Raw genomic sequence first — 14,100 nt, forward strand, 5'->3', positions numbered from 1 at the left:
TTTTTTTATTCCGTTTATTCCATTCCATTTATTTTTGCTAATAAATGGAATGGGCATTAAATAATTTTGACAGCAAATGTAGCTTAGATGTTAGGAGGTATACAAGCCTTAAATAATGATTAGATGGAACATGTCTCACAGTGACATGAATGTTTAATAGGGGTAGTGAATAAGACCAGAAAAAAAAGCAAAAAACAACCACCATTTCTACAATGACCATTTCACATCAACTCCACTCTAGCGGTAGGCCATATGGCCCTAAATCGAATCACAATGTTTTAGGGTATTTTTGCAATAGCAACATTCTTGGTGATATGACAAATCATTTAATTAGTTTACATTAATTTCAATAATACACAGGTTTGGAAAAAAATAAGAGACCACTTTAAAATGATGAGTTTTTTTGAGTTTACCAAATTGAAAACCTCTGGAATAGAGGAAGATGGATGATCTCAAGCTATTAAACCAAGCTGAACTGCTTGGATTTTTGCACTAGGAGTGACATAAAGTTATTCAAAAGCAGTGTGTAAGACTGGTGGAGGAGAACATGCTAAGATGCATGAAAACTGATTAAATTCCAGTATTATTCCACCAAATATTGTCTATATTGTCAAATATGGTCTGAAAGCTCTGCATCTTTTTTGTTATTTTAGCCATTTCTTATTTGCTGCAAAAAATGCTCTAAATGACAATATTTTTCATTGGAATTTGGGAGAAATGTTGTCTGTAGTTTATAGAATAAAACAACAATGTTCATTTTATACTTACCTAATATATACCTAAAATATCTATAAATGTTTGTTTATTTCATAATAGACAATAAAAAATACATAAAAAGGAACAAAAGTATCTGCAGCTTATTTAGTACATGCATATAAACTGCAAACAAACTATTCAAAGTAAGTTTTTATGTAAAAATGTGTTGTAATTATATTTACTCATTATTATTTATTTACATTTAAATGACTGAATTTGGCTGATTCAATAGTAAGTTTTTGGGTGTGTCTGAAACATTACAAAACAAGATGTTTAATTATTTGTTATTGTGATGTGATGATCTAGTAAAATGTTTAGATTCTGTTTTTAGAGTGGAAACATCTGCGATTTGGATTAGAATATACAAGACCATTTGAGAATATGAAGTTGTATTTCTCCATTTAAGGTATGTATATACTTTTGTTTTTACATTTAAATGGACAATTGGGACATAAATAACTGTCCCTACTGTCTACAGAAAGTTTTTCTACTCGATTTTTGAGCATTACTGTAAGAACTTGATTGCATTCAGCGACAAGCGCTAACTGTTATCAAAAGTAATGGATTGAGCAGCACCATTCCTGAGACACAGTTCCACTGCTTCCACTGCTATTGAATCTTTTCCCATATCTCTTCAACCTTGTGTTTTTTTTTCGACTCTCTTTTTGTATCTCCGACTACTCTCTTGCTTTGGCCTTTGTTGTTTTTTTATAGCCTCTTTATTGCCAACCTGTTTGGTTCTTTGACTACCCTTTTGCCTTGCCCTATTGCTTATTTATAGGATTTCCTGTGTATGACCTCCTTGCCAGCTCACTCTTGTACGTTGTTTCTTTATACTGCCTTTTGGTTACTGATCCTGCCTGTCCCTGACTATTCTTTTTAGTTCAGTCCACTATTTAATAAATTGTGTTTTTTTATGTCTAAAAATAAAAACATTTCCTATTACCTAATAGAAATAAAGATCTATGGTTTATTTAGATTTAGTCTCATTGTGCAAAAAAATGCAACGCCTTATCATTAACCAAGTGGATTTTAAGGGCCTCTACAGGTCTAGAAATTACTAAGTTGGTTAGGCCCACATTATCTCCCAATACATCTGTAATTTTATTAACTTTTTATTTTACTTGACTTGTGTTCATCACTTTCATATTAATAAAATGACTACCTTTGTCTATTTGCCTGCACTTCTTATGCAGACACTTGTATATTTGTTTAGCCTTTTAACTTCTCTGCTCACAGGTGGAGCCGGCATGTGCCAGCAGAGGTTGCCCATGGATATGCTACAGTTAAAGAGGAAAAACGTCTGCCAGTTGGCCACCGCTGCAAAGCATCGTGGGATGGCTTTGTGCTTCATGTCTCTTGGCATATTAACGGAGCGTGGGGTGTGGAGGACGTCCTTCTGGGCCACGAAGAATCTGTCAGCGGGTATGTATGATGTAACCATGACAACACCAAGTAGCAGAAGTCCAAAAGAGTGTGAATAGGTAAGGAGATTTAAAGCTGATTTACTTTAGCATAAAATGCAAATACATCACTTGTATCTAAAAGTTTAGACATTTTTATATAGCTTAAAATGCTTACATTTTTAGAGACAATTGTGATTTTTAGCCTGCATCTGTAGCATTTGGGTCATTACCAGAGCAGACTCAGACATAACCTGTAGAATAATTATATAAGATATTGTGAACAACATAAAAAGGAATAGGGCCCAAAAACAAAGGTTTGGTAATCCTGAATGGTCAGTTCTTAGTAAAACATCCTGGCAAGTTTCACAGCTTGTAAATGTTTTAATGATTTTATAGCTTGTTTTTTTTTTGCCCATTCTTTGTTTTAAAAAGATTTTAATTCTGTAAGTTTATTGGACTGTCTTATTGCTGCTTTGCTCTTTTGAGCACAATCCACAGTTTAAGTTGAGGGAATAATATTGTACTTTTCAAAACTTTTGCCTCTTGTGGTAGTACATTGTGGATTGTGAGGTGTGTTAAATATGGTTATGCTACTGTAGAAGCTTTCCTCTTTTTGTCCTCAGCTTTTTTATTTTTGACAGATAAGTGGAAGCACACTAATTACAGAATTTCCTGGTATTTCATTGAATCCATGTATACCTGTACCAGTGAAGTGTTCTCCATGCCACCAGCTGCAACACAATCTGAAAAGGCATGGTCTTGTGGTTAACTCTCGTGACTAACAGTTGGTTATCTTTTTTCTCTAAACATGCTTTTGTTCTTTGTGGACAATTTCTCAATCTAATTGCGAATCTGTGTAAAATGCTGGAACGATATGTCCAATCTTTGGTGGTTCCACCCTGCAACTTTTAGGACGTAAAGAACCAATATGTAGCACGATTAGCAGTTCCAAAATCAGTGCGATGCACCATAGACCTGTAATGGGGGAATATTATCTTATATGTTGCTACTCTGGGCTATTACACATTGTTAACTGTACTATGCAGGTTTGGCAAAGCGGGCAGTGATCGCCATAACTTAATTAACAATGCGTAAACCTATTTGTGAATCGCAACGTGATATTAAGTGGGAATCTTGAAGTTTTCCAATCATTTTTTCCTCTCCAACACCTTCTGTTAACAAAAAAGGGAATCTTGAAGCTAGCTACATGTATGTATTGGTTTTGACCAGTGTAAAATCGTTTGGTTTTGTTGGTATAGGTCAATTTTTAGCAAAAACCTGTGATAATGCTGCTTTAAAAGGTTGTGCTGTTAACATCTTGTTGCACGATAAGCTCATTGAGTTAATGCAGCCCTGGATATACACACTTACATGACACACATCAATTCGGTTTTAATGCACCAAATTATCATAACTGCTGTTAGGCTTTTATGTTACTATAGCATTTTAAGTAAACACTGTGGACAAATTGTATTTTTCAATTAGTTTAATAATACATTATATGTTGTGCTATTTATTGATATTTTATACTTTGTCTTGAAAAACACAGTTCTTAAGATATTCCCGTTATGTTTTCAATTCTTTGTAGTTTTAAGTGGCTGCTCTCCAGTTCTGCAGCTAGAGCCCACTTACAGCCTGCTAATCACTCCTGAGAGGCTTCTGAAGGCTTGCCTTTCTTTCTGCTGTGAGCTTAATGTTGCACAATCAATCATATAGCAGCTAACATGGCACTGAATGTCCTCTGCGATAGTTTATTTATGAAACGCCAGAAACACTCATCTCCACATATTTGGCATGCTCTGAAATACTCAGCCATCTCTTTGTGCCTTTTGTCAAATTTTGTGAGTGTCTGCAACTGCACACACAGCTCCAGCCAAAGCCATGGAGTAAAATTCTATGCTGCTTTTGAATCTGGGCAGTAGAAGCAGTGTTTTGGATGTTTTGATTGTGTTGAATTGCTGTGAGTTGCCTGAGCAATAGCTCAACATTAGCAGCAGCTTCATTGATGTACTGCTTTTCACTGCTATTGATATTTATGGCTGCAATTCATGGGAGTTGATTTCTTGTGTCTTTGTGAGTTATACTAAAGGTTTTCCATTGGACAGATTAATGAACTAGCATACTGAAATGCAAAATATACACAGGAGTGCCAAATCTTTTGATGTCTAAGAAAACTGTTTAAAACCATTTACATTTTAGGACTTTAGAATAAATGAAGCCATACACTGGCATGCTTACAGTCATGGGATAGTTCAGACCTGTATGAGCTATAAGGTGTTATCTTTTGAGTAAGGTTAAGCACTGGCCAGTGTACTCATGGCAAGGTGTTCATTTTTAAAGTTGTGCCAGCATTTAACAGTACTCGATCCAGAATGTCAAGTCTGTATTGGGTGTCTGTACTGGGTATGTGTAGGATATTCAATGGCACAAGGCATCCCCGCAAAAAAATTTGGGCTGCTCTCCACCAGGGCCGACAGCGCTGCAGGGCCTCCGAGACCCTTACCACACTCCAGGGTGGCTTGGGGCACTGCAGCTGTGAAGGAACTGTGAAGGTTTTCGTATGGACCCTGGGAGGGGACTAGCCACTATTCATATTGGCCAAGAAACCTGCGATGCAGATACGGCTGGAGTCATCATCCCATGTAGTAGGGGTGGGCGATATGGCCCTGAAATTATATCACAATATTTCATGGTATTTTCAAAATACCGATACTCTTGGCGATAAGAATGTCATGATACTAATAATGCACTCCAAATATCTCCATATATCCAGGACTGAAGTAAAATAAATGATACTGGACAGATATAATCTGTCTCTAGTAGATCATGGGAAAAAAGAACAGTGTGAATTTTTTCTTTTGCTTAAAACTGTAAAAACGTAGTACCCTGATGTGATATGTAGGGGTGGGTGATATGGTACGATATAACAGGGTATAATATTGTTCATGATATTCAAAAATGTTGGCGATATTATTGCGTACAATGTGATATGGCACACCCCTACCCCTTTATTTATTTATTTATTTTAATTACTATCCCTAAATTGCTCTCATCTCAACTTTTTGTTGCATTTAATTGCACATTTTATGTCAGCTACATCAGGTTTTAAATTTAGTTTATATATCCAGTTTTATCGGGTATAGCGGCGGACTACTTCAAAGGTCAGAGTGTCATAACAAATCCCACTTCCCATCAGTAATCTCTCCCTATCCTCCAACTGCTGATCCACTAGTTTCCAGTCTGCTGTGCTTTGTCATCACAGCACACTCACATCTACGTCACATTAGCTCCAAGTGCGTTCCATTAATGAACACCAGAGTGCCAGAACTCAGAGTGGACAGGGCGCGTAGTTCAATTTGAAATATCAAATGTTCTTGAGATGAGTACATCCTTACTTTCTGTGGTCATGTTAATAGAATCTCCTTCTTTGTAGGTTTTTCTGAGTGGCCAATGAGTCAAAGAAAAAGATTGGGGTTTTAAATGAAGTGCCTATGAAGTTAGTTAAAAGCAGAAGGTTAGTGCTTCCCATAAAGTTACCAGTGAGAGAAAATAATGTTGGTGTTTTGTATAAACTGGTCAGTGAGAGGAAGAGCAAGGTTAAAATTTCCAATAAGGTGTGAGAAAGCACAAAGTTGGTTGACAGTGATTGAAAGAACAAGGTTGTTTTTTTCATAAAGTGGTCAGTGAGAGAATCCTAATGTCAGTGTTGTACAAGAAATGTCTTAAAGGCTATAACCACACACAGTCTACAGCGCAGTGGGTGCTTATGATCATGACTGGTGGTGTCTGGCTAGAATCATTAGTTAGAACAAACAAAACAAAGACTGTTAAAAAATCACATTACATTCAGTGCAGAAGGTCCCACAGACATATCCCTGAGGGCTTTAACTTTAAAGTCATGGGACACAATACTAGCTGTTGTCCTATGACAATAGCACATCAATGTAAAGTGGTCAGTGGGAGAAATTACAAGGTGGAGCACTTTTGGGGTGTGTTGTGGTGGCCACGCCCACATTTGCTAAATTTTTTGAATTTTGATATTTAGGCTAACTATGATTTATTATTCATAGTTAGCCTAAATTGAGTGTGCATGAAGTGTAATATTTAGGCTAACTTGTAATAAGTACATTATAAAGATTTTACACTTGTGATAACTTGAACTTGAACTGAGTGAGTGTAAAGTTTGGTATTTGGGCTAACGTGCAATTAGTACATTAGAAAGATTTTATACTTGTGTTAACTTGAACTTAAATTGAATGAGCGTAATGGGTAGTGATCGGCTCAGAGAAATAGTAGGTATTAATTATTTAAGAAATTAATAAATCATAGTTTTAATAATTATAAATAATGGAAATTGTGCTCTAGCCTTGGGTGGATGCTTAGTCAACAAAATCCCTGTTCAGGCAGACCAGCGCTCTGATGGTCGAGTAAAGGAGCGCGCGCACACACACTGATGGAGATTTACCGGCATTAGCTTTGCAGCATCGCCCTCGCGCTGCACTTCACAGCACGTGAGTAGCCGGGGGAGGATCACTAGTACACTAGTAGGAATGAAACGTGCGCGCGACAGAGAGGGAGAGGAGAGGAGAGTGTGTAACCGATCCGGGGATTAATATTGCAGTCTCGAGGAGGTGAACATTCTCACCGACACACACACACACACACTCTCTCTCACACACACTCTCTCTCTCTGAGACTGTAAGCTGTCTCAGTACAAATGTAGCAGCAGCAGTGCAGGATTAGAGCAGTGCTAATCGCGGCTGCAGGGAGCCGGGCTGCGGGTGCCGTGCTTCTCCGCGTTCCCTCGGTTCTGAATTTTTTTTTACCTCCTCAGCCGGACCGCTCGGATTCCCTCCTCCAGTCTCTCTCTCTCTGAACTTATCCCTGCGGGTCTGGACTGTCTGTGAAGGTGTGTGAAGGAGCTCCGGTAAATACGGGCTGTAATTAACCGTGTCTCCCCGCTCTCCGGTTCTACACTCGGCTCCGAGGAGCAGGGGGAGGCTCCCCGATGGGCGAGGCCGGGGCACGTCTCCCCTGCGGCTGTATCCGGGCTCGCTGCGAGGAGAGCGGGGCTGAGAGAGACAAGCGCTGGGCTGAGCTCTTCCAGCAGCTGGACCTCAATAAAGATGGCAGGATCGACGTGCACGAGCTTCGCTCCGGGCTGGCCGCGTGGGGGGTCGCGCGCACTGACGTCGACGAGGTAAGACAAGCCGGTAACTGTTGTCGGCTCGGTCCTGTACTGTAGCCCGCTGTGTAGAGGGAACATAGTAGCAGTGACTGGAAGTACAGATGCTTCCAATAAATTGGCCAAAAAGTGGAAGCACAAGATACAGTAGGTGTTTCTATTAAAGTGGCCAAGATACTGCAAATCCTGGCTTTAAGATTAACTTGAGCTACTTCAGAACTCAGAACTGCAGTCCTGGAGGGTAACTACAGAATACCTGTTAGACCTGGTAATTTACTGATGAGTTGACTCAAGTGTGTTTGAGTAAGGTTAGGACAGCGAACAAACTATGCTGGAGATATTCCATCCAAGCATGAAGTTGTCCAACCCTGTACCTGAGATGTATAATAATAAAGTAGAAGTGTACATTTACTTTCAGTACTTAAGTACATTTTAGAATTCATACTTAAGTACAAAACATGTTGAACACTTTAGTACTTCCACTTAAGTGTGATGCTTAAAGACCTTCAGCTTCTACTCAAGTAAATTGTTTTGATAGAGCACTTGTACTTTTACTTAAGTATGGGTTTCTAGTATTTTATACATATCTGCCCTGTACTACCCTGTAGGCTTGGATATGTTTATTTTTTAATTTGAGGAAATTCATTGCCTCAATTATTTAATACATTTTAGTAGTGTTTAATAAATGTTTGGAAATATCCAATTGCATGTAAAACAGACTTATTTCAAGGTGTCCTTCTGCTAAAATCCACTTTTTCTTCAGAAAAACGAGTAGATCAGAAAAAGCTCCTGTATCGACATCAAGTCATGAATTAGTATTAATGGCCTCGCCCAACTCAGGCAGTGACACTATCTCGTCAGATAGGAGCTAACAGCTCTAGGAACAGCATGGCAATTCGTTCCTGTGTTCTTTGTGCAAATATCACATCAGTGTTGTACGCTTTGCCCAGTAATTCAGAGCTAAGGAACAAATGGTTCAAATTTGTCTATGGAACACCACCAGCGAAGTACAATTGAGAAACATATCAGTGGTGATATGTTTGCACGTCCCCACCAGTTTTTTTCTACCAGGTTAGAGGTAGAAATCACACCACATGCATATCTTGCAGGTCAGTGCAGTGTTAATTCTTGACCCATGACACTTGGCATGTCTTTGTATCCACTGGACTATATTCAAAAACCTATTGTTGAGTTTAATCACAAAAATAAAATCGTTATTATGGTTCTACAAGTAAGGTTATGTCAGGTCTACCCTTTAAAACTATACTGCAGGTCTAGGTGACCTGACCTTAATTCTAGCCCCATCCCAAGTCCTACACAACAATTCAGTGACTTGAATTACTACAAATATTAGCTCATTAAAAACGACTTAAACACAAATGTTCTCTGACGAACACCCACTCTGTGAGAAAAAGGTTTTGGTCTGTGTCTGTTTGTCTGGTAACTGTGTGTAGGCATTAGGGTCTCTCAAGTGAAGTTCAGGCATGTGTGTGGGCACAGTGAGAACATCCATTGGTACGAAGTCAATATACATCCATAAACCTCCGTAAAAGCTGTGGTTTTCATCATATTAGTAATGTAATGACTTAACAGGACAACCGGACGTTTTTAAATTACGTCTAAGTGAAAATTATTAAAATGGAGAAACAAGTTTCTGTTTAAAAAACATAAAACCTCAAATCCAGGCTTCAGGATTATGGTTCATCACAAATCCAGTGTTTGAATTATTCTTTCTCATTATTTCCTATTGTTGACTTCAGATTTAATCTGAATGTTTACATTTCAAATGTAAATAAAGTCCATGTCATAAAGTCCATTTATCACAATATGTTCTACAAGTAGCCCATCTCTGACTTGATAATAAGAACACACATCCAAGAAAAATTATCGACATGACAAGTCATAACATTAAAACAATTTAATAAAGTTAATAACAGTGATTATATTGTTACAGTCACACCTGTCAAGGGCCTGGGATCTACATATTAGGCATCAAGTGAACAGTCAGTTCTTTAAGTTAATGTGTTTGAAGCAGAAAATATGGCTATACGTGAAGATCTGAGATTCTTTGAAGAGCCATGTGACTGCTGAATGAAAGAATGAGAATGTCTCCAGAGGCATCAGGCAGGTCTTTTGGGGAGTTCATGGTATGCTGTGGTCAGTACCTACCAAAAGTGCACCAAGAAAGTGAACAAGTGGCAAAATCATGGGTGCCCCATCAATTATTCTGTCTTATTTTTATTCGCTTCCTTGCAGTGCCTATCCATAATTGTTGGACAGTAAGCCATTACTTTACAACTTGTGAACTGTAAACATCTTAGTGGATTATACCATACAGCACATTCCTACACAGTTCTATACAGCTGGTTTTAATACTATGACAGATTGGTGTATATGTGTAACTATATAATTTAAGTGTAGTCTTGTAATGATTTGAGCACAGTGTGACAATCCAGTGTTTCAGTAGGGATTTGTTACTCTCTTGAGAGCCATGGTCTTTATTGTAAAAGTGAAAAGATAGGCCAAGTCCCAGTTGTACTTTGTGCCGACAAGTGATCCCTGTGTCATTTATTTACGCTGCATAATGTAGGCTAGCAGCAGCCTGAAGTCGACCTCCTGAGGCTATTTTAGATAATGATGTCACATGTGGTGGAAAGCACATTGCCAGAGCATATGAAGTTAAAGATCATTTCCAAAGGTGGCAGCACCACAAGTCCTTGCCTTGGTACTTGGCGTTTGTCTGGGCAGCCTTAGTTGAGGATGTTGACCTGACTGAATAATTCAGAATTGTCCGGTCTAGTGTTTTGGAGCCTGAAACTGCTAAGGCTACAGGTCGTGTCCTGCTTTGCATTTTTTACTGTCACCTGCAGTGGAAATGTTCCTGAAAGAACAAGCTTGGGATAGCTATGAACAAAACGTACAGTACTCTATTTCAACTTTTTACACAGTGGTGCCAGGGCCTTGAGGGAATCTGATGGGTACCATTAGAATGCCATTAAGTACCCATAAATTTAAAGGCTTAGTCAGTTATTGAATTTAGGACATATTGTTTAGTAACTATGACGTAACTACTATTGATGTAAGGTCAAGTTAATTAGGTTAGTAGGAATAACGGTCTAAAGGAAACTAAGAAACTAAATTTAACGCAAAAGCATTGCACAGCTCTTATGGTTACCACTTTCTGCTCAGCTGTTCATATGTGATTGCTATTGTATTCCTAGTTACTGTGGTGTTGCTAAGCTGTTGGTTACAAGGTGGTTGCCAAGGTGTTATTATGCTGTTTCTAAGATGTTGCTATGGTATAGCTGTTGGTTTTTAAGGTGTTACTAGGTGTTTTTTTTAAGGTGTTGCATGGTGGTTGATAAGGTGTAGCTTGGGGTTACTGTGGTAATGGGTTGCTTGCTAAAGCTAATTTGTTGCTATTGCTGTAGTGTGGCTACAGATTTAATGCTATGATGTTATTAGCAGTATTACTGGCACTGTGTTGCTAAGGAGTTCCTACTATGTTGCTCAGTAATTCCAGGTATGTTGCAAGTAGTTGCTAGGTGTTGTTCAAAATGTGTGGAGTGAATAGGAGGAACAAGGGATGATAAAATGGCATATAGATTAGTGCAAGCCAGTATAGCTGTAAATAAGAATGTAAAGAAGTACATGCTATTTAGTGACAAAAGTGCAATCGGGATTTGGTAAGTGTGGAAAATATGTGAAAAATAAAAGTAAATTAAAGTAAGAAAAGAAAAAAAAAACACAATTAAAGACTGCTCATCAGGCATTTCATCTGAATCCTGAAAGGTTATTAACAGGGAGTTTGCTATTCGGCCTGGGTCACAAATGGCACTCCGACTCATCCCAAAGGTATTGGGTAGAGCTATGTCAGTCCACAGCCCAGAACTTCCACTTGTTAATAAACTGGTCAATTCTCAAACAACTGCAGCTCCTGTGGCCTTTCCACTCACTAAACTGAGTCCATACTAATTTAACTTGGTCAACTTGCCTGTGAACTTTGGTTCAGCATTACATTAATTTTTCCGCCTGCCTGTACTGTGTGTTCTCTGTGCAATTGCACAATCAAAACTATGTCCCTCGTAACATAGGGGTTTGTAAAGCATGCACAGACTGTTACACCACTAGTAACAAAATGTGTAGAGAAACATAATGATTAGGGTCTGTAAATGTACAAATACAAAGGTATCCTATATGTTTAGGGAAGCTGATAAAACAGACAATTCATGTAGAAATAAATGGGTATTAATGAAGTTTCCGCATGGTATATCTATTCACAGTAAGATAAACTTTGACTCACAGTACAAAGCTAACTAGATGGTAGGAGTTGTAGTTGTGGTCTTTGTTTTAAAGTAAAGTCAGTTCACAGTCCTATAAAAGGTTTTTATCAGATGTCCATTCTCTACAGTCCTCTTTAAAAGTTGACAAATGTAAAGCAGGATGCAAAAGAGGTTTGCTAAATTAAATGGGATTGTTTAACAGTGGTTAAGATATTAACCCATAAAAAAACATTTATGACTGGATTTGAAACAAACTCTTAGAAGTCTACAGTCATTTAATAGGGGTTGCTGTACTATTTAAATACAGTCATACATGTTCATATTATATAGTGAGTTACACAATACATTTTTTTTATTATTTTATTTGCATAATTTTTAACAGGTCCAGCCTCTAGTATAGTTTCTCTTACCAAAATATGAGACAGCGGGATACTGTCAGGTTTGTATTTTAACAGTTGGATAGTTTATTATCATTTTGCCTCTGTACAACACTATAATAGATTTTAACCTGGCTTACTACACTGCCTGGCCAAAAAAAAGTTTGCTTTTTGAGATATCTCTTTATTTTAGACTTTGATAAGGATAATCCTCCCTCTCTAAGAGCGTTCTTTACTTTGTAAAGAGTATTTTTATCAGGAAAAGAACAATGTGTCAAGTACTGTGAGGTACTTTGGGGTGTTGTTGAGTTCTCCTAAAGTGTCTGCGTTTATCTGCTTCTTTTTTCAGAGTACTTATTGCCTCCAAGCAATCTTTGGAGTAAAACTTCTTTGGACCTTCTTTTCAGAGTTCTCATGAAAAGTTGCCAAATACGCATTCAGCACTTGGAATCAACTCTGAAACTTTTGTTCCTAATTTGTTACAATATAATGAGGGAACAGGCCACATGTGGACTGCTTATCAGTACAATTACGTCTGAGCCTGTGAAATACCACATTTCAATCACAGTTTGATGTCTTTATTTTAAATCCACTGAGGTGTTGTAAAGAGACAGAACTTTAAAAATATGCAAAATCAGTAAAAAGTTTGGACACACCTCTCATTTCTTTATTTAATTTATTTTCTACATTGTAGATTATAAATAAAGACATGAAATTAATTAAGAGACACAAATGGAATTACGTAGGAAACAGTCCTCTACAATCCCATGACCTATTCCAGGTGACTCTACCTCATGAAGACAGTGAGACAGATCTGGCCTCAAAGTGATTCTAAAGTATTAATCTTTTCTGTCTTCATTATTAAATTTACAGTGTAACATTGTAATATTTTGAACTGGACTGTAGACACACTTTATTAGAAACTAGTACAGTGTTTTAGGGGATTCTCAGATTTGATATGATTCCAATTTTTGGGGTCACGATCATTCGATTCAGAAACGATTTCCAATTCCAGAACAATTTTTCGATTCAAATGGTCTATAAATTTTGTTTAAATTATGTGATTGAGAAGATGGAGTGACAATTTAAACAAATAGAAAATTCATTTAAAACAATAATTTTAGGTCCCTTACTGCATCAAATCTTTTTGCAACATTTCATATTTATTTTTTGTAAATCTTTAAAATGTAACCTTAAAAATAAAACACAGACGTCACAGTCTTTTTAACCATATTGCAACGTGGCTACATAAATTAACCTTAAATATTAAACATAAGATTGGGTTCCGGAGTCACACATAAGTGCTAGTCTACTGGCATTAATCAGAGTTTCTCCCACTTTATTCTTTGTGTAACTGTAGGGTTGTGGCCCTGCTTTATCGCTAAAAAAGCTACGTAAAGGGAAATGTACCTTAGGTCCAGCGTATTAACCATAAACTTAAACCCCTCGCATTCGACTGAGCTGTATGGTCGAAAATCCTTCACAATATAGCAGCGATGGAGTGGGAAATCTTCACAACTCGGAGTTTGTTGCATTGTGTCAGAGTTTGCTGGTCTGCCGCTGCTTTTGCCTGTTTTTTTTTTAGCTTCTTTAAGCTCAGGGTGATCAGGGTTATATTTCCAAAGTATCTCAGTTTAATTATACACTGCTTGCAAACAAGTGTGCTCATGTCAAGCTCTCTTCCCTGGGACTTTGTAAAATCCAAATTGTGCCCAAACACTGGCAGATGGGGCAGTTGAATCTCTTCTCCTGCTCCATGCTAGTGGACTCAGATAAATTGAGCTGGCTGATTAACTAGCTTGCTGTATGGTGCCCTTCTTCTATGTTGGCTTTCTATAAATGGATGTGTAATGATGCGGTATGCAGTACTGTCAGGAGTAGGAACGCCAAAAAGTAAAACCTAAACGCATTTTTTTATTGATTTTGGGCCATTTTAAATCAATTTAGAATCGCCAGGATCTCGCCTAGGAATCATGATTTTTTTCATCACATCTATTTTGTTGTAGAGGTTCTGAAGTCAGAAGTTTGTTCCTGATTGAAATGCACTGTGTGTGTGTGTTTGTGTGTGTGCCAACACTGGCTGTGCTATTAGG

General features: G+C 37.8%; 1 protein-coding gene across 2 annotated transcripts in view; it reads left to right on the top strand.

Annotated features, from left to right (window-relative positions):
- Window positions 1-1,198: 1,198 nt before the first annotated feature.
- slc25a23b (solute carrier family 25 member 23b) overlaps window positions 1,199-14,100 on the top strand; it is a 29,695-nt gene continuing 16,793 nt past the window's right edge. Inside the window, exon 1 of one of the 2 annotated variants that reach the window (XM_022671864.2) lies at window positions 1,199-2,181. Coding sequence is in view for 1 of the 2 variants with exons in the window: in XM_007237900.3 (XP_007237962.2) it covers window positions 7,171-7,362 (192 nt within the window). In the remaining variant the exon portion in view is untranslated. Of the gene's footprint in view, window positions 2,182-6,608; window positions 7,363-14,100 lie in introns of those variants that run through there. The other variant, XM_007237900.3, reaches the window with a different exon arrangement.

The sequence above is a fragment of the Astyanax mexicanus genome, chromosome 19 (genome assembly GCF_023375975.1).
Source record: "Astyanax mexicanus isolate ESR-SI-001 chromosome 19, AstMex3_surface, whole genome shotgun sequence".
Classification (NCBI taxonomy): Eukaryota; Metazoa; Chordata; class Actinopteri; order Characiformes; family Acestrorhamphidae; genus Astyanax; species Astyanax mexicanus.